The sequence below is a fragment of the Cyprinodon tularosa genome, unplaced genomic scaffold, assembly GCF_016077235.1.
Source record: "Cyprinodon tularosa strain WSP-4 unplaced genomic scaffold, ASM1607723v1 ctg391, whole genome shotgun sequence".
NCBI classification, from domain to species: Eukaryota; Metazoa; Chordata; class Actinopteri; order Cyprinodontiformes; family Cyprinodontidae; genus Cyprinodon; species Cyprinodon tularosa.
In genome coordinates, this window is record NW_024039109.1 from 350401 (window position 1) to 377960 (window position 27560).

The window sequence follows — 27560 nt, forward strand, 5'->3', positions numbered from 1 at the left end:
CATTTTGGTCCTCCATAAACTAAGAATTACAAGAATTCAGAAAAATGAAACCAGTATTTTTTTCTCACTAACCTTTCAGTGCAAAAAAAAAATATATTTTTTTCCTAGACCAATTATTACAGAAATTGAAGAAAAAAAAAAGAAAAACTACAAAAATATTTAATTATTTTTTTCACACTCATATAGAAATAGTCTTATTTAATAATAATAATAAAAAAAAATCCCACTTACCTTCCAAGGATTCCATAGAATGCGTATAATAGATCAGATCCCAGTTAAAACACACGGAGGCCAATCCAACATGTAGAAAAATTTTATTATTATTTTCACAGTATGTAAAATCATCATCTATTCATATTGAACCAAATCAGTTCCATAAAATACACCTAAATGTCCCATTATTCCTCCACCAATCAAAAAGCATCTCCTGGGCTGATGTCATCCACCTGAGCTTAAACCCGGACACTCCGTCTGATGCACCAATCATCAAACATTACAGAAAATAATCAATAAAAAGTTAAAAATGGCGATTAAAAAAAGTCAGTATTTCACAACCATTCAAGTTATTCGTTCAACCGTTGTGAAAAAAAATAAGAGATTAGGAGGCGGCGGCTGCGCTAAATCAGTTTACTGGTTATTTATACTGAAAAGATACAAAATGTAGTAGAAAACAAATAAGAAATCCCTTCAGTCGACGGATGGATCGTAAAAACCGAGCTCCTGTAAACGGCTGCGGTAAGGCTGTAAACTGAGAAACCTTTCAGTACAAACACGCTGCAGCTTTAATGGCCGAGGCAGGGATCAGTGTTCAGGTTAGAGGAAAATAAACAATCATCACCTGCATGAGTCTTTATTTTCTACATTTTAACCACACATTTTATAAATACATAAGTATTTTTCCAGCAGGAAATTTGGCAAAGCTGCTCCGCAGGATTTGAAGTGCTCTTTTAAACAGCGACAATCCGGCTTTATTAGGAACGAATACCAGAACGGTTTGGGCTGCAGACATTCACACAGCAGAATATCAGCTTTTTCTGAAGTTGTTTCATTGTGTTTGGGATCAACATTCTGTTGGAAGGCCCGCATGTTTCAGGCATCTCAGGTAAAAAGAAATGCTTTATACGGTTAGAAAGGACCAAGCTGATCATCAGCTCCAGTGTCCACAGATAGAGCGGCTTTAGGTGGAGTGAGAGAATCAACATTTTTCAGTTTTCACTCCGCCGTTTGATCACAGGGTCTCGGATCTCTGCACCAACTGTAAGGCAAAGCAGTGGCAGGGTCATGCTGTGAGATGCTCTGCTGCTAATGCTGCATAAAATCGGTTTAAATGATAGAGGTTAACTAGTAACTGGTTTTCAGATAGAACGCTGGTCCCAAACTGGTTTCAGAAAGCATAAACTGTCAAAAACCGAACCTAAATGATGCAATGACCTTTTTAATGATGTCAGGGTGTGATGTCACCAAGTATCAGCCGTGTTTATGTAAATGTTTAATATTCAAGCTGTCGTGATTAGATAAACTCTACAATTAATCTGAACCTCCACACCAGGCTGAGTGAGGCAATGTTAGCAGCTAACTTTAAAAAAAAAAAAACTGTTAAAACCCAACAATAAATGTCCAAATGAATACAACATTCATGCCGTAAAGACCGCTGACCAGAACCACTGTGTCAAAAGTTGGAAATGCTCGACTGAGCGGCTGGAAGTTTCATCCATGAGTCAGAGAGCGTAAAAGAAACATTCATTGAAGGCCGGCCAACGACCATCAGAAAGGACTCCAACCTTTGTGTTGAGGGTCCAATGACCTGAGGTCCTCCTCCGCCAATAGTGCACAAAAGAAGCCCTAAGAGTTTTTTCCAGGCAGCCTGATGAAGTGTGTTTATGGAGATGTCCAACACGGGTGTTTTTATGTGCAACTCCTTCCCGGTCACATCTGGTACAGTTTGTGGCAGGGTGGGCTTTAGTGCTACCTGGAGACGCTCGGGATTAGTCTTTTAAACCAGCGGCCCACGGCCACGTCGACTCTGATGACTAACGTGACTCCGATCAGCAGGAACGTGCTGCTCACCAGGAACCCGGAGGCTTCAAACATCAACCTGGGGGAACAAAAGAAAAAGAAGTTTTCTTTAAACATTTTTCATGTTTACTAGGGGTGTAAATAATAATCGTTTTGTATCGATGCATCGATCCAACAGCCGACGATCCGATGCATCGACACGTCCGCAAGAGAATCAATTCATGTTTTTTTTTTCCTCCGGTCTATTTTTATCCATTTGCTCCTGGGCGTAATTCTCCCTCCCGTGCTGCGGTGGCGCTAAACCTATTTTGCCCTCCTACCTCGCTTCCTGGTTATTCTCTTACAGCAGTGTGTTGCAGTGAGCTTGATGCAGACATTTTTAAATTATGCTCAACATTGAAGCGTGGTCTGTGCTACACGCTGTGGGTCTAGATACGGCCGAGGCGGCGAGGAAGTGGGGGCGAGTTTAGTCCGACGACGGAGGGACATGAGGGCCAAAAAGAGCGGAGATCCAGGTGGAAAAAGGCTCCCAGCGTTCTCGCGCACCTCGCTCTTCTAGCGGGTCAAAGTTCACGAGTTGTTTTCCGCAATTTCGGTCATAAAAACAAAACAAGCCGGCCTCCTGTCTGCGGCAGTGTCTGCAGTCAGCTACAATTTGGGAGAGGAGCAGCGGAGCGTCTGTGGAGGGGGCGGGACGTCTGGAGCCGAGGTATTGCATTGCGCTAATTGCACTGATTTTCTGCAGTATTTTTTGATGCAAAGCCTTTAAGAATCTATAACGCAGGGTTATTATTATTTTTCAGTGAATGAGGTTTTAATAGGAATAGGTAGAGTACAACTTTTCTACTTCTGTTATTTGCTGTTGTTTCTAAAAATAAAAATGCATAATGATATTACAGCTTTCATTGATTTATTTCAAACTTGAAACATTGTCTAGCCTGTAAGAAAAAAACAACAAAAACAATTAATTGAATCTAATCGTATCGTGGTGTATTCTTGAGTATCGAAAATAATCGAATCGTTGGGTCAGGATATCGATACTGAATTGAATCGCCATGATGGATGTGATTTACACCCCTAATGTTTACCATGCTTGGATCTAAAGCATCTCCAATCACACTATCATTTGTAACAAGGTGGAGGACAGTGTTGTGCCTGAACGCGTTCATTGAACGCAAGTTCATGAACTTGTTCATATTTTGGGCGAACGTGAACTGAACGTACTGCATTACTGCCTGATGAACATTATTGTGAACTCGTTCATTCTGGTGTCTGTGAACGGCACGCTCTCTCAGTTCAACTCCGTTCAATAGGTTGCCAGATTTCTATAGAGCCCTCCAGGCGAAATCACACCGTAAACAGGCCTTAATATGTAGCGGGGAAAACACCCAATCTGGCAACACAGGCTACCAGTGTCGTAGCCCACAGCCGCGTGCATCATCAAAACAAAATGCAGCGTAGAAGCCACAGCAGCATGGAGACGACTTAAAACAGGTTTATGACCAGGTGGTCGGTGAGGATGATGGCAACAATCGTACATTTCTCTGCAAACTTTGCCCGCCGGCTTTCAGTAAAAAAATCCGCACTTAAACCTGCCTGGTATAATTTTCCAGGATTCCTTTTTAGTATGTACTGAAATGGAATTTCAAATGGAAAAAAATTATTAAAATAAAAAAAACATTTGCTCCTTAAAGACTACTTTCCTGTTTTTCTTTTAATAATTCCTCATAAAAAAGACCATTCAAGCAGCACCTGATGTTTTTGAGAATATACTGTAGGGGTGAAAGCTGCAGCTGCTACTAGTGTGAAGTGAATGGACAGCAACAAAGCGTTAAAGCAACAATGGGGAAATGCTGTCCCCTCAATGCTAATGTAAACCCTGGTTGGATAAGGATTCAAAACTGGATATGAAGATGAAATCTGACGCACAGTTTCAGAGTTACAACTGATAAAATAATTGCTGTCTGTGGTTCTACAGTAGGCTATGGTGTAATTGAGCAATATATGAAAAAAAGAAATGAACTAGTTCATTTTTTGGAACTGTGAACTTAGTTCAAAATTTTGAATTATGAACTATGAACTGAACTAGTTCATTTTAAAATGTGTGAACTGAACTTTGAACTAGTTCACGTAGAAAGAGAACTTTCCCAACACTGGTGGAGGACACACAGCATACTTTAAGTCTAGGTTTAAAGTTTCCTTTTTGATCAAATCAATAACTAGACACAGCTTATTCTGAGTTATCTCAGTATTAGTTAAGCTGCTATAGACTTAGGCTGCTGAAGGACAGAAAGACCATTTTCCCCTCACTCTGCTAGATTCTTGTACCGTTTTCTTATATTGCAGTTTTTTGGTGTTATTTTAGATTTTAGCTTCATGTTCTCCTTCTGTTTATCTCCTTACAGTAAACCTGTCTGGCCTGGGTGTCAGCAACTTAATGTTCTATTCAATTCAGTTTATTTATATAGCGCCAATTCACAAAAAAATGTCCTTTCAAGGCACTTTACAGAGAGAATTCAGGTAGATTAACCAATCAGGTTGGTTCAAAGTTTTCTATGGAAAACCAGCTGATTGCTTCCAGTCATTAACTTTGCAGGATTAACTTCTCCTGGATGAGCATGTGGCAACCATAGTTTAGGTTGGGTGGTTACGCTTTGTCCAGATTTTTAAAAACATTTACTGTTAAAGCTGGAAATGAAGTCAGATACTCACTTGGGTGCAAAAACCTTCCACACCATTAGGTGTCTCCTGAGAATGGCAGCAGCACAGACTGAGGAAAACGTCTGAGGGAAGGTGAGACACGGAGGTTTCATAATTTAAATCAGAAAATGCACATAAACAAACGAGGCAGTAGTAAACGACCTGACCTGTGCTCCCAGGATAAAGAGGTAGCGTGTTGCGAGCTGCAGCAGAGCGGCGCTGAACTGATGGGGGTTCTCCCTCAGTCTCATTTCCATCACGGCGTCCTCGCCTTCTTCCCCGTAACCTCGGCCCCCTCTGCTCCCTCTGACCTCACGCACCAGAGGCCAGAACAGCAGCAAAGGACAACCCACTGGGAAACAATCAGAAATCTTAATTGACTTCCAAAGCGATAACAGAGGTTTCACCTCAGACATGTCATTTTTTCTCATTTTCCTTTAAAAAAAAAAAGCAAACAATGTGCCAAAATAACCTGGGCCCCATTTTATAAAGCAGGGTTACACAGAGTTAAGTGACAATAACTATGCAGACAACACACAGGTGTACATCAGCATGTCACCCGGTGACTATGAACCCATTCTGGGTAACAAATATAAAACGGTCTTTAGCTAAATCTGATCAAAGGAGGAGTGTTTTAAAGTTACCAAACAGCTTCAGCTGCTAAAGCTAGAAACCAGCAATCAGGCTCTAAATGTGGGTGTAGCGATGGACTCACACCTGAACCTTCAGAGGCTAATAAAGAAAGGAACAAAGTCAACCTTCTATCATCTCCAGGATTAAAGGACTAATATCTTGATAATCTAATCCCTGCTTCTTTCATCTTTAATATAAATCCCTGCAGCTGTGTTTTCACAGGTCTGCCTAAAAAAAAAAAAAAAAAAAAAAAAAAAAGGATCATACAGCTGCAGCTGATCCAGAATGCTGCTGCCTGCGTCCTCACTGGAGATTAGAAAGTGGAGAACATCAGCCTGGTCCTAAAATCCTTCCTCTGGCTCTCTGTATCGTATCTCGGAAAAAATAATTTAAAATACGTCTGTTAGTCTATAACAGGGGTGTCAAACTGGTTCCAGAAAGGGCCGTGTGGCTGCAAGTTTTCTTTCCAACCAAGCAATAGCACACCAGACTCCTGTCCTCTCATTAAGTGAGTCCAAATTTAACATGATGACTTGATGAGATGGATGGTGTCTGGTGTGCTACTGCTTGGTTGGAAAGAAAACCTGCAGCCACACGGCCCTTTCTGGAACCAGTTTGACATCCCTGGTCTATAACATCTACGGAAGAGGATTAGGGCCACTGAAAAAAAAAATTCTGACTTTTTTCTCAGAATTCTGACTTTTTTCTCAGAACTCTGACTTTTTTCTCAGAATTCTGACTTTTTTCTCAGAATTCTGACAGCTAACAAACATGTTAGAATCAAGCCATAGCCATGTCTGTTTTAGAGACTAGCTCTCTTGTTTTAATGACCTTCTGCTCCTCCATTAATGAGGGGACCCCTCGGACACGTTAAAAGTTGCCTAATTCCATCATTTTCCACCAATGTGTCACTGGCCACCTCAAACAACTCACATCTTTGTCAGTGAAGCTGAGTGCTCCACATCTCTCCCTTCATGGAGCCCATCTACATTAAAATCCAAAATTCTGGGATTAAAGTCAGAATTCTGAGAAAAAAAGTGATTAAAGCTACAGTGTGTAATTTTCAGCGACATCTAGCGGTCAGACTGCAGACCGCAGCAACATGAACATCTCCCCCCCCACTGCTTCTCCCCCCCAACAGTACGGCGAGCGTTACGGGACAAAATGTCTTCCACAACGTCCGCATCACCTACCTTCTCAACTGATGAGGTTTGTTTACATAGATAATTTTACAGATAGTATTTCATTAGTCTGTGTAGGGTATAGATTTCAGTACCGTCTCAGTTCATCTCTCTCAACTTGCCGTAGTTACTTTCGAGCGTAATGGGCGATCTCGCAATCGCTAGTTTGTTGGCTCTGCGCTGCCGTAGAGCAAAGATGTCTGCCTCCATGGCTGCGAGACCCGCTCCTATGTAATTATAAATAACGAATTCTAAGGCAACGCAAATATTAAGGTTAAGAGGCTGAGCTCGTAGATGATGATAAATAACATAGTTATGTATAATATATTACATTTCTGACTGTATATCTCTGTAATTATTACACACTGTAGCTTTAAAGTCAGAATTCTGAGAAAAAAAGTCATAATTCTGAGAAAAAAGTCAGAATTCTGAGAAAAAAGTCAGAATTCTGACTTTTTTTCCCATGTTAAACTGAAATAAAATTTAAAATTCTGTTACCTTTTTTTTTTTTCCAGTGGCCTTATTCCTCTTCCATAAAAATCACATCTCATTCCAAAAAGTAAAAAAAACAATCTACTGGACTTTTCGCTTCCAAACCAGGAAGCTTTTTTTAATTCAAAATGTCAGAAATAGCGTTGAGTTCCAGGCTTTATAGAGTGGACCAAAACAAAGCCTTGCTTGGGCTTAGAAAACATGCAAATTGAACCGGAAGAACAGGTCCGCCCATTTGGAATGGGAGTCGTTTGGTTTCTTTTGTTAGCCTGCATTGCCCCATATCTGTCTATATCTCTGAAAGGGGAGCTATTGGTCCACTTTATAAAGCCTCAAACTCAACGCTATTGCTGACATTTTGAATTGAAAAAGCTTCCTGGATGGGAAGCGAAACATCTTCAAACTTGGAAACAAAGTCCAGTGGATTGTTTTTAACTTGTTTGGAATGACTATAACCTGGATGACTGGGAATCTTCACCAGCACCCTGAATGGCTTAAGACCAACATTTAATACAGCCAGACCTCTGAGGTCTACTGGATCTAATCTACTCAGCAGAACCAGAACCAAACATGAAAAAGCAGATTTTCCTATTCTCCACTAATCTGGAATAAACACCCAGAAAACAGTCAAAGAGCTGAAGTTGCTTCAAATCCTGATTAAAAACGTATTTTCAGAGCAGCCTTTAACAGAGCCATTTAAACATTAGTAGCTTAACTTTCCTTTCATTGTATATTTTTATATAATTACCTTATATCTTGTATTCTTAATGTATATTTATTATTATTTGTATTGGCTTTATGCCACAGCAGTTTACTTTTCTTCTCATGTTCGGCTCTTTAATGTCTCGCTATAGAAATGTCGTACATAGAAAAACATGTCTTGTCTGAGGAGGTGAAGATCTAGAAGGTTTGGGAAACCAGAAACTTCACTAGGATTTTTCTCACATAATACTTAGGTAAAAAAAAAAATTAAATTGATTATTATTACTATTGATGACATAAAGCCCTGAAATCAAAAAAGTTTCTCTTTTAGTAAAATGTTCATTAACTCACCAGCAAATAAAATGTGTGAGGCGAAGGTGTTGAGAGTAACCAGGGAGGCTGGCAGCACGGTGCCCACGTGTCCGTCTGGGAATCCCACAAAGGCCGCCCCCCACTGGATGGAAGGGAAGGTGGGCAGGTGACCGGTGGCGTGGAAGAACTGTGAAGCAGCCAGCGACCACAACACCACAGGCGTCCACGGGACGTTAAAAGCACCTTAGGGGGAAACGTGGAGAAACGATGAGAAGCAGCATCCTGGTTTTAACGCCGGAGGATCAGCACAGGAGGGATTTCTTACCCGGGTTAGCTCCAGGTGAGCCGCTGAGGGTGGTGGAGGAGGCGTGGATGTGGAGCAGAGCTCCCATTTCTAGCAGCAGCAGCAGAAAGGCCAGACTCATCCCCTCCGGGTGCAGCAGCAGCAGCCCGACTCCCAGCAGGCCGCAGAACAGCAGCAGCGGAGCGGAGTACACCGTTCCCAGTCCGTAGGCCTCCACCGCGGGCCTGTTGTCGTCCTCGCCGCCTCCGCTGAGCTCCCCGTCCTCCAGGGAGCGACGCATGCGCTGGTAGATCTGTGGGATCAGGTGGTGCAGCTCGGCCTGCGGGCTGATGGCGGTGCTCGCCCGGTAGCGGGGAGGAGGGAGGGCGGAGCTCCTGGATGAAGCTGCGTTCCGGGTCTTCATGAACACAGTGAGCGGGTCCGCCCAGACCAGGGACAGCGCCACCCCCAGCAGGCAGAAGGCGGCTCTGGGCAGGGCCAGCTGTGCCGTGCGGATCAGCTCCGCCAGCTGCCGGAAAGCGTCCTCCGCCGTGGCTCCGACAGCCCAGTGGAGCCCTGTGCAAACACAAAGCAGCGGCAGAAACCACCGAGCGGCGAAAGCGGAACCCCCAGAGGAGTTGAGGTTGCCGTAGTGACATAGGCAGAGTCTCAGGAGGTACGCACAAACAGCCAGAGAGGCGACAGATAAAATGTAGTAGATGTTCTTCAGCTGGTTGTCCTGCAGCCGCGAGAGCGGGGAGAGAAACGGCGACGGCTGGCAGAGGCCCTGCTCCTCTCTGCAGCCGTGAAACCATAGCGACAGGTAGGAGCAGAGGACCAGAAGACCCAGGCAGCCCAGCAGGGTGCCGCTTTCCTTCCTGACGGCTGCTGGAGTTAAAGTGGGTGAAGGCAGCAGCCCCGCAGACTTCAGAGGATCGGGCGTCGGAGGCAGAAGATGGCCGTTCCAGTTGAGGTGGATGGGAACGCAGATCGCCAGAGAGAGCAGGAGGAAGGTCACGACCCGGCCTTCGTAGATCACATAGCTGTCAGAGAGCAGGGAGGCACAGCGGAGGAGCGCCACGGCGAGCCACGGCAGCAGGAGGCGGCGCGGGATGAGCCACCTGGACAGCTTCGAAGCTTTGGCTCCGTTCTTTAAAACGGCGGAGCGCTTCAGCCGCCAGGCCCTCCATAGGAAGATCACCTCCGAGCTGATGGCACCCGCCGCCAGGCTCCACGCCGCCTCTGCGTAACCCCGGGTCAGCAGCTGAGCGGCGGCGACACCGACTCCGACAGCTATGGCCACGGTAGCCGGGGCCTTCAGCGCTGCGCGTTTCTCCTCCGTCAGCACCACGGACAGCTCTGACGTCACCAAACACGCCAAGCAGGCGAACGTCAACACGGCCAAACCGCCTGCCATCTTCGCCGGGTTGAATCGGGCCCACGTTGCTCGACAGGTGTCCCTGACGGCGGTGAGGTAAGCCTGCAGGGAGGAGGCCAGGCGCTGCGAGGGCGCCCGCCCCTCTCTGAGCGTGCTGAGGTACTCTGAGGAGAGGCGGGCGAACTGAGCCTTCAGCACAGAGAGGCTCTCTGGGTCGATGTCTTTGGCCAAACCAGAGTAGGTCTCCAGGAAGCGGTTCACCTTCAGGAACAACGGGGAAAGAAATCACCACATGCTTCAAGGGTTCTAATGCTCGTCCAGAAAACACAGAGTCTGTGAATTAACCACCGACCTGTTTGGTGTTGATCCACAGCGCCTCCAGCTGGCTGAGGCATCCGTCTGCGGCTTCTGTCTGCTGATGTGGCGCAAACAAAGGCAGCAGGACCTGCCCCACGCTGCTGAACGGGATCGGTATTCCCAACAACAGGGCCAGAGTCGGAACAAGGTCCGTCTGAGGAACAACATCCGGCTCGTCCTGCAAGAGAAAAACAACAAACAGTCAAACAACAGAAATGTTTTCAGAATAGATCGCTGTCCAGGTCGATCGATCTCCGCCAGTCACGTGACATCTGTTGCTAAGACGCCATTTTAGGTGGAAAAGGAGTAGTGTAAACAACCGCAGCATAGCTAAACGAAGGACTAAAGGCCCGTTTACCTAGCAGCCTGTCCAAGATAAGTCATTACAGTTAACATAAGCCTGAAAACAGGGGCGGATTTAGGAAAATCGGTCTCCGCCAGTCACGTGACATTTGTTGCTAAGACGCCATTTTAGGTGGAAAAGGCGTAGTGTACCGCGCCCGAGGTAAACAATTGACGTCACTTGGCGGAGACCGATAACCAGTACTGGAGTGGAGGGGGGATGAAATCCTGCTTCTTAAATGATATAACATCCCTGTGACATTTTATCATTTAATGTGTAAAATTTCTACTATATATTAGTCAGGGTTCCTACAGCATAAGACAAGTTAAATTCAAGACTTTTTAAGACTTTTTAATGCCACTTGAAATAAAGATTTAAGACCAAATTCACAAGAAACACAAGAAAAACCTGCTTGCGACAACTTAACCCAAAGGTTTATTTTAACATAAACCACTGCACTGATGTTTCACATTTTGAAAAGCTTCTCATACAGGAAGAAAGCTAAAAACACACAAATGACAGATATATTTTAACAATTATTTAACTGAATTCACAAACTTTGTTTTAGCAGGGAACTAAACAAATCAGTTTTAAAGCCCCAACATAACCAGTGCTAAGTCTTTTTTGCAGCGATTTTTCTTTGTATGGTTTTCTTAGTATGTTTGATTTGGTGATAAGTGGAGGCGTTGCAGAGACAACGGTGGAACTAAACCGAGAAATACCGGCTGTTTCTCTGTAACTCCATTTTGACGCTTTGTGTTTCGTGCTTCGCATGTGCGACTCCACTGCCTTAATTCCCATCGTTCTGAGCTTGAATGACTTCTTGCACTAAATCCACTGAGCCTCATGTATGTTCCCTGGTTTTAGCCATGGAGAAAACTCTCGGTTGGAGACAATTTTGGTTACATTTACACTTGATCATATTTTCCAGACAAAAAGTAAATGCCGCATCTCCCAAATGTCCCGGCCGCAACAACGCTTTATTGGTTCCGCTATCGGGATGGAACCAATAATGGCGAACAGTTATTTTTTTTTTTTATAAAGAAAAAAAAAATTGTCAATTGTAACGTTTTATTTAGATTACAAAAATAAATTGTAATAAAAATAATCCTATTTATGATGTTTTAAAAATTAAGACCTACGAAAGTCTTTTTAAGGACCCGCCGGAACCCTGTTAACAGTAATGGCAATAATATTTCCCTTTCAATATTCGGCGGGCTGTGGGCTAACGAGTAGCCTGAGGGATGTACCTGACATGTAACAACCATACCATGCATATTGCTTTAGGATAATAGACTAGTTTAATTAGGCTATGTAGGCTTCAAAAAATCAAAAATTCCACAATCCCCCTTCCTTTTTTTTTTTTTTTTTTTACAACTAGACTACTGCTGATAACTGATATACACCCCTACTATATCTCTGATATAAGCTCCATCTGATATCAGAGATCTGATTGTTCCTTATGTTCCTAACAGAGCACTTCGCTCTCAATCTGCAGGTTTACTAGTGGTTCCTAGAATTTCTAAAAGTAGAATGGGAGGCAGATCTTTTAGTTATCAGGCTCCTCTCCTGTGGAACCAACTTCCAGTTTTAGTCCGTGAGGCAGACACCCTGTCTACTTTTAAGGCTAGGCTTAAAACTTTCCTTTTTGATAAAGTTTATAGTTAAAACGAGGCTGATCAGAGCTTAGTTGCTGGATAAGAAGAGAGATAGGTGAAGGTAGAGCATAAATAGCCCGATCTGGCAGGGAGAATTTCAGTCCGGATAGACGTTTCTCCTTGGCTCTACTTTGGTCCTAACCTGAAACCTTCCATTGAAGTAATTTTGGGAAGGGGCGAAAATACTGGTTAGCTGATTGGCCTATGTTGGTGATAGACGGGCCAAATAAACCAATCAGATCAACGAAGCGTATGACGTACTAACAGCCACGCTACTCTTGCCGAAACCAGTCGGGAGAAGAGCAAAAACATCTTTCCCTCTGAGAAAAGCCTCCAGAGCAGTGTTTTGCTCTTCTTTCAGTGAAGAAATACTCTGTAATTCCGATAAAACTTGCTCGATAGCCACGCTAACGCTAGTTTCATCGGCTGAAGCCGCCATGTTCTTTAGACTGAACTGTCGCGCTTCTCGTTGCGTCACACCTCAACCCGCCTCAAAGCCAACGCTGATTGGACGTTCGTTTGGTGAACGGCTCCAAATTGTCTTTAACGGAGAGTCTCCAGACTGATTAGCGAGTGAAACCTTGAAAGCTCGCGAGATCAGGATGGTCTCACGAGGCTACTTTGGCCCCACTGTGGCTCTAACTTTCTTATACCTCATCGAAAGTACTTATCATGAGCTTTTTTCTGCATTCATGTTGCTATAAGCTTAGACTGCTAGAGGACACAGTAACCCCTTTTTATCATTCTATCTGTAATCTCCCATTCTGCAATATTTGTTATTTCAATCTTATGCTCTCTCTGCTTTTTCTCATAGTAGTTTCATCTGGTCTGTTTCTGTTTGGCTGTGACTCCATCCTGGAGAGAAATATCAGCTGTGCTGCCGCCATCAACACCTTTGTTTCTAGATGTTGGAGATCGGCCTGTTTCTGAGACTGTGGCTGGGTGTGTGTTTCCTGGACGGGGCCACCTGTGGAGCTGGTTTACAGTTGCCAGCTTTTTGTATCTCTGCTTCTGTCTCCTTGAACCCCAGTCGGCCGCTCACACTCTGGTTCTGCTGGAGGTTTCTTCCTGTTAAAAGGGAGTTTTTCCTCTCCACTGTCGCTACAAGCATTCTTAGTGTGAGGGATTGCTGAAGAGTCAATGAGTCGATGCAATCAACTGGTTTTCCTTAGATAGAAAACTTTTAACCCATCTGACTGTATAATCTGGTTGAATTGTCTCTATAAAGTGCCTTGACATAACATGTGTGGTGAATTGGTGCCATATGAGTAAACTGAATTAAATTAATAGCTAGTTGCTCACCTGAGACGGCGGACCAGGAAAGATGGCGGAGGGACTGTAGAGGAAGAGCGCAGCATCTGTCTCCTTCTGACTCTCTCCTCCATGGTCTCCTGTGTCGGTCATCCCATGGTCTCCCATCACCACCAGCAGGGTGTCGTTCTGCAGGCGGTCGATCACAGACCTGGAAGGAAAGACAAATACGGTAAAATGTCTTCATTGCGTCGCTCTAAACGACCGGCTTTGTCTAATTTAATGTATATCGGAGCATGAAAAACTGCCAACCTGATCACTCCGTCCATCTGGGTGAGCTTGTCGGACATGGCGGGGTGGTCGGGCCCAAACCTGTGCCCGCAGTGATCAACTCCGAGGAAATGGGCCACCAGCACGTCCCAGTCATCGCCCACCACTGCAGAAACCAGCAGAAACAGACACATGGGAGAGTGATGGGCAGAGGCGCCGGCATGACGTTTAAACAGGCGCTCCAGCGCGGCTGTTTCCACGTACTGGTGGAGTAGAGGTGCTGCAGGATGCCGTTATCCACAGTGTGAAGGTCCTTCACGTTGAAGGAAGGGAAAGGCAGAGAGCGGTAGAACTTTTTAGGGAACAGGCTTTCCCAAGTGTCGTCGCCCATGAAGACAACCCGTTTACCTGGGAAACAGAAAGCAGGATAAACGTTCAGTCCTCCCAGAATCATTCAGTATTTTTTATTCCGGGCTTGATTGTCCACTCCACTGACCGGAAATAGATGCTGCTTCATATCAGAGAAGGAAAATCCACCGCAGTGTCTGCTTCTGCTGCAGCATTTGGCTTCATGTTTAAATTAAGAAATACCAGCTGGAGATGGGATTATAGCCCCGTTTACACGCCCCTTTTGAAACTGTGCCCAGATCGAACTGAGCTCAGAACCCGAGATAACTGCTGAGTGAAAATGGTACGCAGAACAGAACCGGACAGCGGCAGACACAACCGAACCGCGTTAACATGGTACTAGTTCATCATTTGAATTGAGAAAGCTTCCTGGAGGAGAAGTGAAACGTCTTCAAATCTTGGAAACCAATTCCAGTGGATTGTGTTTTTTAAACTTTTACGGAACATCTTTTTTATTGGTTCCACTATTGGTACGGAAACAATAATGGTTACAGGGAGCGGTTCGGGAAATGTAAGAAAAATATTGTCAATTATGCTATTGTTTGACATGGATTACAAAAATAAAATCCCATTTATCATGTGGTAACAATTTTAAGACCTATAAACAACTGATCTAAGACATTTTAATACCAATTAAGGCCTTGAGTTTATATTGAAGATTTCAATGCCTTTTAAGACTTTTTAAGGATCTGCAGGAACGCTGGAGAGAACCAATCAAAGCCGTTCACGTCATCATAAGTGAAATCTTACATCAGAATGTAGCTGTTTTATTTTTGTTGTTGCTGTTGTGCTTCTGAAGGTGCAGCTCACCCATCTGTCCCAGCTGGTGGATGAGGTTATCCTCCAAGATGGCGCTGGATGCAAAGTTGTTGCCGACATCCACAAAGGTCGGCAGGGAGCCAGTGGTGAAGCCCTTGATCCTCTGCATGGTGGTGGTCGGTGGGTCTGCTCTGAACGGGTACAGGCGGCTCTGGCTGGGCCTGGAGGACACCGCCTCCTCCAACACCGGCAGCTTGTTCTCGTAGGCTCGCGGCGCGGTGTTGCTTCGGTCAAACCGGGCGAAGTCGATCTTCAGGGCGTCGATGATGAGGATCACAGCCCTGCGGAACCGAGGCCGGGCCTGGCAGAAGTCCAGCGGCTCCACGCCGGGCTGCAGCACGTCCCCGCAGGCGCTGGTCCGGTTCACCTCCAGCCTCACCAGCAGGAAGCCGCCCACGAACAGGTAGATGCCCACGAAGTAGACGGCGCAGAGCCAGACGAGCAGAGACAGAACCGTCAGTCCCTTCATCCTGAGCGGTGACAGCGGGTCAGAGGAAACACAAGAAATCTGACAGTTATAAATCTGATATATATTTAAAAAAATCAAATCGTGTAACTTTGGAGAAATAACCGTCCGCTCGGTGTGAAAGTAAAACAGTTAAACCGGCTAACAGCACCGAGTTAACCCTGCTAGCTGTGGCTAAACCTTCCTGTCTCAGTCACTGACCTTGTATCCGCGTGGATTTCACCTCTCTGCGTGGAGGCGGTCGTGGAGCTGTGTGTATGTAAACAACACAGAAGTCCTGGTGACTCAGGTAAACACGGAGCAGACGGGAGGCTCCTTCACCTTCATTTGGACTCATTCACATTCCAGGCCGGAAACCCGGCGGAAGTTCACGGCGGACTAGTTTTCCTCTTACCACCGGAGGTGTTACATCTTTTTTAGTCCGGGGGCAGCAAAGAAAACGCTTAGAAAATTTTATTTAGATCTTATTGCTTGTAGAATAACGCTGCAAAGCGAGAAGTGCAAAATAATGTAAAATTTATACATAAAATAATTAACATATACTTTTTTTCCCATCAATATACTATTTAGTCCCAGGAGAAAAATAATTGGGGTTAATTTTTCAAAATAATATAATAACCATATCATGTATTCGTTTATAAATACCACATTTCCAAACTAAATATTTAATTTGAAAGTTAAGTATCTAATTTACATAAATATTTATTTATAAAACTTTTTGTATCATCAAGCTAAATATTTTGACCAATTAAAGTTTTTATCTTCAAATTTAATATCGAGTTTCAATCTAAATGTTTATGTCCAAACTAAATACAAAATCAGCAAATTAAGGTTTTAAGTCCACACAAAACGTTTAGTTTATAACTAAATATTTAGTTTGTGTCATAAATAATTGGAAGCTAAATGTTTAGTTGAAATAATCTAATTTAAGTCTAAGTAGTAAATCTAAGTAAATGTTTGGTTTGTAAACTAAATATGTAGCTTGCGAATTAGGACTATATTTATACTTTAGTGCTTAATATTTAGCTGGAAAATTATTTTAATGATAAGTTAAATATTTTAGTTTGTAAATAAAATAATTTGCTACTTAAGTGTTCAGTTTTTAAACGTGGCGTTTATTAATGTATTAAAAAAAATGTAGTGATATGGAAATGAGTCCACAATATTTTGGGCTAAACAGCCTAAAATACTGAAGTGAATGTTTGACTAGATAACTTTAGAATAGAATACAATAGAAAATCATTTTATTGTCCCACTATGGGGTAATTCTGGTGTTTACAGCAGCAAAAAGATTATTGAAAAAAATTGTCACACAAATGTGGCCCGTAGAAACATGTATAAGAATAACATAATAGTGAAGAGTTAAAAGATAAAACATAAAAATGCTGTTCTGTAAAGTGTTTTAACAATATAAAAAAACTATGCACCTGGAGAATAAATAACCAATATCCAGCTATGGACATTTTACAGTAATGGATATTTGAAAATAGCAGCAACATCAGAGATGTGCAAAATGGCAGCAGCATGTTATTTGACTGAGATAGAAACTGCACAAAACCAGCATGAATTTAACTATTTATTGAGGTTGTTGGGAACAGTGGTGGTTATAAAGTCTTCCAGCTGCTGGGAGGAAGGATCTGTGATAACGCTCCCTGGTGCATTTAAGGTGCAGCAGTCTGTCACTGAAGGAGCTGTCCAGTTCAGCACCAGCTTCATGCATGGAGTGGGAGACATTATGCAACAGATGTCAATTTAGTTAGGATTCTTTTGTTTCCCACTTGCTACACTAAGTCCAGAGGGCATCCAATCACAGAGCTGGCCTTCCTGATCAGCTGATTCAGCCGCTTTCTCTCACTGGAAAAATCAAAATCTAGAGAAGTTATTTTTCTTAAAATAGGCAGAGATGGGAAGTAACGAAGTACAAATACTTCGTTACTGTACTCAAGTAGATTTTTCTGATATTTTTACTTTACTTTACTACTTATTTTTATGGCGACATTTTACTTCTACTCCTTACATTTTTACACAAATATCTGTACTTTCTACTCCTTACATTTAAAAAAATTGTCTCGTTACTTTAGTTTTGAATCATTTCAATGGAGTTACCGTTATTATTTTTCACGTCATCAATACCAAATTCAATCTAATTGGATGGGAATCTACGTTGCATTTGACGCACCACTACAAGATGAATCGACAGATTCGGCGGGATTCATTGGCGGCAAATCATCGCAGCTTGCTGGCGGTGGCGTTAGCATAGTAGCATGGACGACGAGATGATTGAAAATGAACACAACGGAGATCTAGTCCTATTGGCAGACATCCATTTAAAATGTAGGCAACGGCATGAAAAAAGTGGTTTCTACTTTTACTTTTATACTTTAAGTAAAGTATAAAAGTTTTTTTTTTTTTACAAGCCTGTACTTTGTTACTGTTACTTGAGTAAAGAAGTTTAATCAGTACTTCCACTTTTACCAGAGTATTTTTTAACACAAGTATCTGTACTTTTACTCAAGTACGGAAAGTCAGTACTTTTGCCATCTCTGAAAATAGGTGCATTTGTTCTCGGATTGAGGAGGTAAAAGAAACATTTTGCCAACGGAACAAGATAATTTACACTTAAAATAAGAAAACACAAATGCATTGTCTCATTTCAAGTACATATTATATAATTATCTTATTATAATAGTAAAAGTACCCATTCCTTTTTTGGCAAACTATCTCATTTACCTACTGAAATTAAGGGTAAATACATTAATCTAAGACATTTTTACTTATTTCTAGAACGTTTTTCCAGTGCTCAGCCACTGCTCCATAGAAGATGGCTCATGCCACGGGGTCATAGGTCTTTGTTTTTAAAAATGGCATCTGATACATCTATGCTGCAAAAAAACGTATATATGCCACTACCATTTTGAAGGTATTAATGAAAGCTCCCAGAGGTCCAGTATTGGTGTCAATTTATTTAGCTAAGTCTGCTGGATTGTGCAGCAAACATTATGGGTTGTGCTTTGCAGTTTTAAAACTAGGGGCAAGAGTTCAACCCCTTTGACCTTAGAATTATTTTCTATAACTTTAAGACAATTTGAGCTGTAAGACACCAATTTCCCTTTATTTAAGGAAGGTGTAGGGCAACTCCAGTCTGGTTCTCATGGAGCATGAATACTTTGGAGACAAATTTGTAAAAAAAATAAAAACAAATGTCTCTTTTCATATGGCATGTAGCAATTCTGATACAAACAGCACCATTTGATCTGTAATAAATTTAACAATCCCATGTTTGTTGGTTATTCCTTACTTACTGAATCTCCTTACTATTATTAAATAAATGCAAAATGTTTTAAAAAATGTATCATTATGTAGGCCCCTTTGTGTTTAGAAACAGCTCTTCAAACTGGGAAAAATAAGAAAACAAGCCATTCAAGAATTTATTGCCAGTCTCCAAATGTCGGCAAATATTTACCGTATTTACGAATGAAAAGAAGTAAAAACTGGAAGCTATGAGGAATAAAGTTTATTTTCCCACCACAACAGTAAGGATGACAGAAAATAAAATGTAATTAAAGCTCATGGTTATTGAGCCAAGATGATCTTACTGCAAAAAAGGGTAAAATATATAAGTTCAAAGGGTTTTTAATGATCTTTATTAAGGGTGCCAATAGTTTTAAAGGAGGTTGTACAAAGTAAAAGTAGCTTTATTTCATTTCCAGATGGGCCAACATTTCGGTCAGTGCTGCAGAAATCTGGCCTGCAGGCTGATGTGTTCACTTAGACAGTCGGTGAGGATCCTCTAACAGATGCGTTTTTCTTTCGTACTCCGAGGGAAAGACGGACGTTTTCACACAGTCTGCACGTTCTCCTTTGAGTCCAGCCAGGAGAAGGTTTGAGTGAACCGCTCGGCCAACAGAGCCTCGACCGCTTCATCATTTCCTGCTTCATTTCACATCCTGAGTTCATTCACTGAGTCCTCTGCTCTTCAGGGGACGCCAAATAGTCTGGAAGATCATCCTTCTTCTCCGGCGGCGGCGGCGCTGCTGATGATGGTGAAGCAGTCTTGGCCAGTGTGCTGTAAATGGTCATGGCCTGAATACGGCAGAACAAACACTTTGGGTTACCACTGGTGTTACAGTGACGGGCGACGCTGCAGGCGGCGGCTGATACGAACCTGTGTGACCATTCCTGAGATGTCACCGGTGTTCGAGGGCAGAAGGACGGTGTTGGTCTGCTTTGCCAGGTTGGAGAATGCAGAGACGTACTGTTCAGCCACACTCAGGGAAGCTGCTGCGTTTCCATTCTGTTTATATAAGCAGATAAAAACACAACTCTTTTATTCTCATTAAAAATGTGCAGCAAACTTTTTATTTCATTCTTTTATTTAACCAGGATAATCCTGTTATCTGTTTTTAAGGGAGTCCTATTTTTACTTAGCTTTTTACTAGCTTAGTGTCAGACTAATTCAAATATGAACTAAAAGGTGCACTTATCAATGTTTCTCCACTAGAGGTCGCCTAAAACCTCATTACATATAAGCGCCTCTCATTGTTTCTACCCACTGCCTTTCCAATATTTACATTACAATGATCAATTTAAAAACATTTACAATTTAAGGCGGCTTCTCCGCTGCTTTCAGTCTGGACTTAAAAGTGTTCAGCCTGATAGAAATAAGTTAGTTTCAATCCAGTTTATTTACCAAATTGCAGTTTCCATTAAATAAAAAAAAAAAAAAAGCAACTAAAATCACACATCAAAATCTAAAAGTTTTATGTTACACTTAAAAACAAAACCATCCTCCTACTACTTCCTGATGTCTTTGTTTTTTTGTTCTTTTATTTTATAAAAAAAAAAAAATGTTTCAATTTTAATGTTTTATTTAGATTACAAAAATAAATCGTAATAAAAAAATCCTATTTATGATGTTTTAAAAAATAAGACCTACGAAAGACTGATTTAAGACATTTTAATACCAATTAAGGCCTTAGTTTTATTTTGAAGAATTCAATGCCTTTTAAGACTTTTTAAGGACCCGTGGGAACCCTGTAAATGCCGATCGTTCCCGGGTTTAAATAGATTTTTCGGCCAGTGGGAAATGAGTATATATAAATCCGCCGCTCTCACTGAGGAAACCACTTTCAGTCTGAACGCACCTTTAGAGCTGAAAATGGTTTCTCTATACTATATTTCTCAGAATCACGTCAGGAAAAAAAAAACAAAAACACAAAAGAAACATGTGGCTAACACCTTTCTATCAATTTCTACATTTGAGGACATAGATAACAATAAAAAGGTCAGCTGAGAGAAACGGAGCCCACTCACGTTCTCAGCCAGAGCAGCAGACAGCAGACGGATGGCCTTAGCTTTGGCCTCAGCTTTGGCTAAGACTGCTTGAGCTTCACCTGAACGAAAAACAAAAACCCATTTACAGACGTACCAATATTTTCTAAAAACTTCAGAACCAGGGAGGAAGCACACGTACCAGCTGCTTGGTTGATCTGCTCCGCCTTTTCTCCCTCCGACGCCAGAATCTGAGCCTGTTTCCGACCTTCGGCCACATTGATGGCGGCCTCTCTCATCCCTTCTGACTCCAGGACTGTGGCTCTCTTTTTACGCTCAGCTTCCACCTTAAACACGCAAATAACACAAGTTACTGCTGTTTTAGTAGATTATTATAAAGATAAACCAGATTTAGGTTATTCTTCGAATCTAAAGGCTAAAAAGAAGTAAGAAGTTTTCATCCCCTCATCAGCTTAAATCTAAGAATAATTTGGAACTTTGACGTCGCAGACATCATTCTGTTTATTTTTGAGGTTTTTGCAGCACTAGTGGCTCGCTATTGAAACAGGGTTTATACAGGAATGAGAGAGTCTAATTTAATGCTTTTTAATCCTCTTAGAAATAAGTTTAATGCCATCAACAAGTGCCTTTGACTCTTATATATACACAGCAAAATCCTTCGTCATCTTTACCATCGACAGGCTGCAGCCATATCTTAAATTCCTTAATTTCCAGACACTTTTGTTGAAATGAGCATTTTCCCATTCTTTAGCTTCTTTTCCGAACATACGGACGGCTTTACGATCAACCGGAAGCAGTTTCGCGCAAATTTATATCGCAATATTTCTGACCAAATTGTTTTTGTAAACTTCTTTTTTTTAATATAGCATTTTAAATGCCACAATAATCACATTAAATGAATTATAATGCCAATTAAAAGAACTGTAAATATACAGACATGTTTATAGTGCTATTTTTTATGTATTTATTACGGTTTTAAAGGCTGCAAATGAAATTGACTAGAGCTGTTTTAAATGAAATGTCTTTTTGTTTAGACTCGTGTATACAAAATGACAAAATAAATCTAATTCCAAGTCTAAATTCTAGGGATGCACGATATTGGGATTTTGGCCGATATCCGATATGCCGATATTTTAAAACTCATGTAGCCGATAACCGATATCGATACCGATGTTAAAGCTGGACAAAAATAAGTAGTCATTGAAAATAGTTTTGTTATCCATTTCTGACACTTTGAAAAATAATATACTCAAATATATTTTCATATGCTGATATCAAATTGATTTTTAAAACGCGGTATCGATCTATTTTACTTTCAAAATCTCCTAAAATTTCATCGTTCTGTTACAAACTCTCGTGATATTTTGCAAATTCTTGTGAGATTTTGTTAGTAAAATAGATCGATACCGCGTCAATATATCAACATATAAAAATATGGCAACATTTCGTGAATTTTCGGGGGATTTCGTAGCATAACGATGACATATAGCAATATTTCATTAGTAAAAGAGATTGATATGGTGTTTTTAAATGGCAATATATCAGCATATGAAGATATTGTGATATTTTAATGTATCAATGTTTTTTCCCTCGTCTTTAGAAGTTTTTAAGTCTGTAAAAAAGAAGTTTTTGAGGAAGAAGAAGAAGTAGTATTTTTTTTTAGACTTTAGAAACTCAGAAGCTGATCAAATATCGGGTTAAATATCGGTGGGATGGCCGATGTCCGATATTCAGTTTTAAGGCCGATACCGATAGGGGGCCGATTATATCGTGCATCTCTACTAAATTCAGGCCTTAATTTAAAAAAAATTATAATTAAATGACTTTTAATGACCCGCAAATACGCTGTGGAAAGTAGGCTGACAGGAAAGGGGGTATAAGACGGGGGGAGAGACATGCGGCAAAGGACCACAGGCCGGATTCTAATCCGGGTTATTCGCATCCAGAACTAGGGCCTCTGTATATGGGCCATGCAGAGAGTTTTAGAATCAAAACATTCAGCCTCTAAGATCAGTGAGGCCGTATGTAAATATGTGAGCCTGTATGTTAAATTCTGATGTGAAAAAAACCCAAATCAATCCAAACTTGGGCAAATCATTCTTGTTTTTAACATGATTGTTGAAGTAAAGTGACTAAAATGTATAAATAATGGATTTAAGCCCAGAATGATTTTTATTTTTTGCAAACCCTACCTGCATCTGCATGGATTCTTTGACCCGAGGCGGGACGTGTATGTCTTTGATTTCATATCGCAGGCAGCGGATCCCCCACTCATCCGAGGCTTGGTTGATGGAGTGGACGATGTTGGAGTTCAGGGACTCCCTTTCCTTTGGATCAAACAGACGCATGAAGAAAAATCTTCACATAGAAACAGAGAGGCACGAACCACAGGAGCTTTTTTGTCTGTACCCGGAAAACCTTGTCCAGAGTGAGTTTGCCCAACTCAGAACGCATGGTGGTCTGGGCCAACTGTGTGACTGCGTACTCCGGATCCTCCACTCCGTAGCTGGCCTGAACAAATAGGGAGAAGAGAAGCTTTAAAAGCACTGCTGAATGAGAAATCTAATTAAAAAAGGTCTTTAATAGTCAGCTACCATACCTTAAAAGGGTCTAGAATCCTTAAGTAGAGCACCCCATCAATCTGGAGCGTCACATTATCTGGGAAAATCAAAGATTTAAACATAATTAGATTAATTTATATCAAAATCTAATTGGTCCACTTAAGGAAGAGACAGAAATCCTCGGAGAAAAAGACTGGTGCCTTTAAAACGTACAGGTTCCTCACCTAGAGATACAGCCGACTGCTCTGGGACGTCAATCACAATCTCCTTCAGGCTCTGCACGTAGCGAACTCTGTCCAGAAGCGGGATGAGGAAGTTTAAACCCTGAAGGTGCAAAAAAAAAAGAGGAGTTTGCTTGGTTCCAGTGTTCAGAGCCTCTAAGATCCAACAGCCCACCAGGGTTGGAGGCGTGGCTCTATGGTCAGGACTTTCTATACAGAGACAACAGTGAGTGAAACTCAGCGTCTGTCACATTTTTCCTTCAGAAAAATGTTCTAGATTCCACCTTCCAGGGTTCTTCATCCTCTGAGTTCATTTTAAAGCACCAGATATTAAGTTCACCATGAATGTTTGACTGACAGAGTGAAGGAAAGATGGAGGATCAAAAACAAGAGCATGAAGGGAAAAGTAGAAGACAAAGGACAGAAGGAAGACAGAGGATCCTTCCTTCTAAGCCTCACACTCACAGAAACAAAGAAGAAAGGATACAAGGCACAAAAACAGGACTTAAGGAAAGGAAAGGAGGGAAGAATATTCTCACAGGAAACCAAGAAGAAAGGAGGGACACAAAATGAAATTGGAAAAAGAAGGACATTAGGAATGGAGAGGAGGAAGGAATGAAGAAGTAGAAGAACACAAGGAAGGATGAAAGGACATGAGGAAGGAAAAAACTAGACAACAAAGAGGCGCTAAGAAGCAAAAGGTGAAAAAGTAGGGAAGAGGGACAAAGATAAGGAAGGGAGAGGATGGATAAGTGAGTGGAAGGACACAAAGAAGGAAGAGGGGTAGGATAATATGTGAGAATGTCAGATGTAGGAAGGAAGGAGGTAAGGAGGAGACAGCTGAAGTAGGAAAGGATGGATGGAATGGAAAAAGGAAGCAACAAATTTCAGAAGGAAGAGCACAAAAAAGGATGGACGTCAGGAGAAAAGGAAAGAGAGCAAGTATGAAGGAAGAGTAGGAGGACAAGGAAGAAAGGAGGTGAGGAACGAGAGATTAGGAAAAGAAGGAAAGAGGAACAACATTTAGAGAAAGAGGGAGGATCATCTGGAAGTTTAAACATTTGTCCGTCCTAAAAAAAAACGACTCCAGACTTTTCCGGTCTGCATCGGAGCCGTTTACAGATTCTAATCTCCATGTTTAGATGTGAGCATAGAGGAAGTGTTGAATCGGCGGATCGTACGGGCTCTAAGATCCGGTGGTAGCGACCCATCCTCTCCACCACCCAGGCTTCCTGCTGGGGCACAAACAGAACCACCGTGTTCATGGGCAGACTGGAGGCCCAGCGCTGCTGAGCCGGCGTGACCCAGAGCCTCGGCGCCGACCGCTGGGTTTGCTGCAGAAAAACACAAATAAAACCCGAATTATCACCAAAGGTGGGATCGTTCACAGAAGTTTATCACAGCAGATAACGGTTACTTTAATCCCAGTCTGGATTATTGTGCCCAGTGCTGCTCAGATCAGTCAAACTGACCTTTTTTTTTTGGTAAATGTTAGAATATTATTGCATTTCCTTTCATTTTTGCTTAATCTCCCCCTTCATCATCTAGTCTGGCCTGTCTCTGGTTGTTACTCTTCTTTGCCGGCCGGTTGCCATGGTGCTGGCTCCATTAACCACTAGCTGTCCTCTTTTTCCTACCCACACATGGCCATTTCTTCCCTTCCTGATCTCATTTCACATTTTAGAGCCTTTAAAAAAAAAAGAAACATGAATCATAACCATGTAGGTCACCACAGTGTATCAATTCTTTCAGGTTTAAAGTTCAGTTTTTTTATTTTATTATAACAATAATAATGAAAGCTTATTTACTAAAAACTACGATTTAAACCCTTTTTCATTCCTATCTTTACTGAATCGATGGACTTTTATGAATATATTTTTAGTTTTTCTTCTTCTCAAAACGACAATGGTAGATATTAAGCACTTAAGTTGTTTAACTAGATAATTGAAACACATTTATTTTTCATCCATGCTGACGTCTATTACACTTATGAATACCAACTCATCATATAATATATTTAGGAATTAATACACAAATATTTTTATTTTGGAATCATACATAAAAGCTGCTTTGAAGGATAAAGTCACATCAGAGAAATAATTTTTACAATCAAACAAACACTCGATTTATTAATGTCCATCCTAAAAAAAAAAAAAAAGAAATGTTACAACTATTTAATGATATTATCTTTATTTGGGTTTAATCTAATCAACTGGCACGATAAGCTTGAAATAAATGTTTTGTTAAACATTGTCAGACAGACACGTAGTTTTAAATTAACTAGTGATGCATGATATTATCAACCCAATTAGCTTTAACAAAAATATGTGGAGGGACGCGACTTTGGCTCTTCACGACCACTATTGAGCATTTTTCCTTTGGATAAACTTTACATGCACAAGTGCACTTTCCCAAATAACTACAGGTGCTTGGCTCCAGGTACTTAGAGATTCACTTCCATACAGAAATCCCATATTCTTATCTTCAGCTACCACAGTATACATGCCAGATTAAATAAAACTACTTATACTTCAGCGACAGTATCAAGGTGTTACTTTATTGTATCTCTTATACTATATCCGTTGGTTGAGCTGTTTTTTTTCCATCTCTTTGCAGGTGATGAAGCAGACTGAAGATGTTTTATCGTTATCTCCGTTTTATCTCCTCTTTCTTTCATCTTTTCTCCCTTTTTTTCTGTTTTTCCTTTCCTGTTCTACCTACATTGCAGTGTCCATATAATCTGTAAAACTCCCTGCGTAATTATAATAAAACTATTTATGTGCATAAATAAAGCAGAACACTATGGCGATAGCCGTACTGCTCCACTTGTGAATCCCTTAGGCTCTTTTTGGCATCAAGACAATTATTCTTATTGCCAAATGGCCAGACAGGACATTGTTAAGAAAATAAATGAATAAAGAAGGGAAACCAAAACCAAGTCGTACCGTCTGAAAGGTTGACCTAATAAAACACAATGTATGCTATGTACATGAGGTGACATGTAAACTTTAGAATTTAAGAAAAAATAGGAAATATGAATTATGTTACTGCAACCAAACTCTAAACAGGATAAATTATTTCTACACAGATTATGTAAATCCTTCAGTGACAGACAGCTGCACCTTAAATGCACCAGGGAGCGTTATCGCAGATCCTTCCTCCCAGCAGCTGCAAAACTCTAGAACCACCACTGTTTCCAACAACACCAATAAGTTGTTACATTCATGGTGATTTTTGCACAGTTTCTGTTTTAGTCAGTTAAATAACATGCTGCTGTCATTTTGCACATCTCTGATGTTGCTGCTTTCTTCAAATATCCATTAATGTAAAAATGTCCATAGCTGGATATTGGTCATTTATTAACCAGTTGCATAGTTTTATATTGTTAAAACACTTTATAGTACAGTGTTTTATTTGTTTGTTTTTTTTTTTTTGTTTTTTTTTTTACTCTTTACTATTATGTTATTCTTATACACTTTTCTAAGGTTCACATTTGTGTGAGAATTTTTTTTCAATAATCTTTATGTTGCTTTAAACAAACAAGAGATTTTCTATTCTATTATATAAATATCTGGTCTAACTCGTTGTTAAAGGAAGCTCCTGCATGAAGCTTAAGAAAGTTAGCGTCTCATAACTATCTGGTTATAAAAAAGTATTACGAAATTGTCAAAGAATAAAGAGAATCACTACCACAAGTTTACTTAGTTAAAAGTCTCCTTAGGGGTCTGGTAATAAAAGTAAATCAATCAAAATAATAATAATAAATGTTGTATTGGATTTTAAAGCCGAACGTAAAAGAAGACATTAAAAATAACCAAACAAAAAAATATATATACATTTTTGTATCTATTGGAGGTAGAGGGACATTTGATGTAATTTTAACTGACGTCTACGCGCTGAATGACGTTTGGTCGCCGCGGCTAAAAGGAGATAAAAGCGTCACTAACCTGTAAAATGGCTCCGCTTCTCCGACACAGAGTTCGTAACATTATAGTTTCTTTAGAGATTTCACTGCGCAGTTAATTAGAGCTCGGTAAACCGGGCAAAATACGGATTCCTGGCTCATGTGAGTGACCCCGCTCTGGAAGGAAACGAACGTTACATCAGTGGTGCAGCCCCGAAAGGCTCCGCCTGCGCCGGAAACATGGGCTGAACGAGAAAGGTTCCGCATTTTGTATGTTCAGATTCGATTTCAGCTTTAAAGGGGAATTCCGTGT

At 41.3% G+C, this 27560-nt stretch overlaps 2 protein-coding genes across 2 annotated transcripts; both read right to left on the bottom strand.

The window, feature by feature from the left end:
• Positions 1–1369: 1369 nt before the first annotated feature.
• Positions 1370–15652, bottom strand: pigo (phosphatidylinositol glycan anchor biosynthesis, class O). The gene is made up of 11 exons (XM_038297579.1): positions 15471–15652; positions 14795–15273; positions 13841–13984; positions 13619–13742; positions 13358–13517; positions 10050–10232; positions 8362–9958; positions 8076–8279; positions 4884–5068; positions 4729–4799; positions 1370–2095 (listed from the first exon to the last, which is right to left on the bottom strand). Exons 2-11 carry the CDS (start codon positions 15270–15272, stop codon positions 1966–1968), a joined length of 3276 nt encoding a protein of 1091 aa, XP_038153507.1. The 5' UTR covers position 15273; positions 15471–15652; the 3' UTR covers positions 1370–1965.
• Positions 15653–18768: 3116 nt separating this feature from the next.
• stoml2 (stomatin (EPB72)-like 2) lies at positions 18769–27477 on the bottom strand. Its single transcript, XM_038297584.1, has 10 exons — positions 27291–27477; positions 24525–24677; positions 23347–23446; positions 23161–23219; positions 22971–23072; positions 22754–22888; positions 20743–20887; positions 20583–20662; positions 19435–19563; positions 18769–19352 (listed from the first exon to the last, which is right to left on the bottom strand). Exons 1-10 carry the CDS (start codon positions 27330–27332, stop codon positions 19227–19229), a joined length of 1071 nt encoding a protein of 356 aa, XP_038153512.1. The 5' UTR covers positions 27333–27477; the 3' UTR covers positions 18769–19226.
• Positions 27478–27560: the final 83 nt, after the last annotated feature.

Excerpts from the sequence above, each read along its gene's own strand:
- pigo (XM_038297579.1), bottom strand. The coding sequence starts at position 15,272 with ATGAAGGGACTGACGGTTCTGTCTCTGCTCGTCTGGCTCTGCGCCGTC. Across the intron at positions 13,743-13,840 it reads GCAGCACCTCTACTCCACCA|TGGTGGGCGATGACTGGGAC; the intron begins GTACGTGGAAAC and ends TGGTTTCTGCAG. Across the intron at positions 8,280-8,361 it reads CTCACCTGGAGCTAACCCGG|GTGCTTTTAACGTCCCGTGG; the intron begins GTAAGAAATCCC and ends TTTCCCCCTAAG.
- stoml2 (XM_038297584.1), bottom strand. The coding sequence starts at position 27,332 with ATGTTACGAACTCTGTGTCGGAGAAGCGGAGCCATTTTACAG. Across the intron at positions 22,889-22,970 it reads CTCTGGACAAGGTTTTCCGG|GAAAGGGAGTCCCTGAACTC; the intron begins GTACAGACAAAA and ends TTTGATCCAAAG. Across the intron at positions 19,564-20,582 it reads CTGCTGCTCTGGCTGAGAAC|AATGGAAACGCAGCAGCTTC; the intron begins GTGAGTGGGCTC and ends TTATATAAACAG.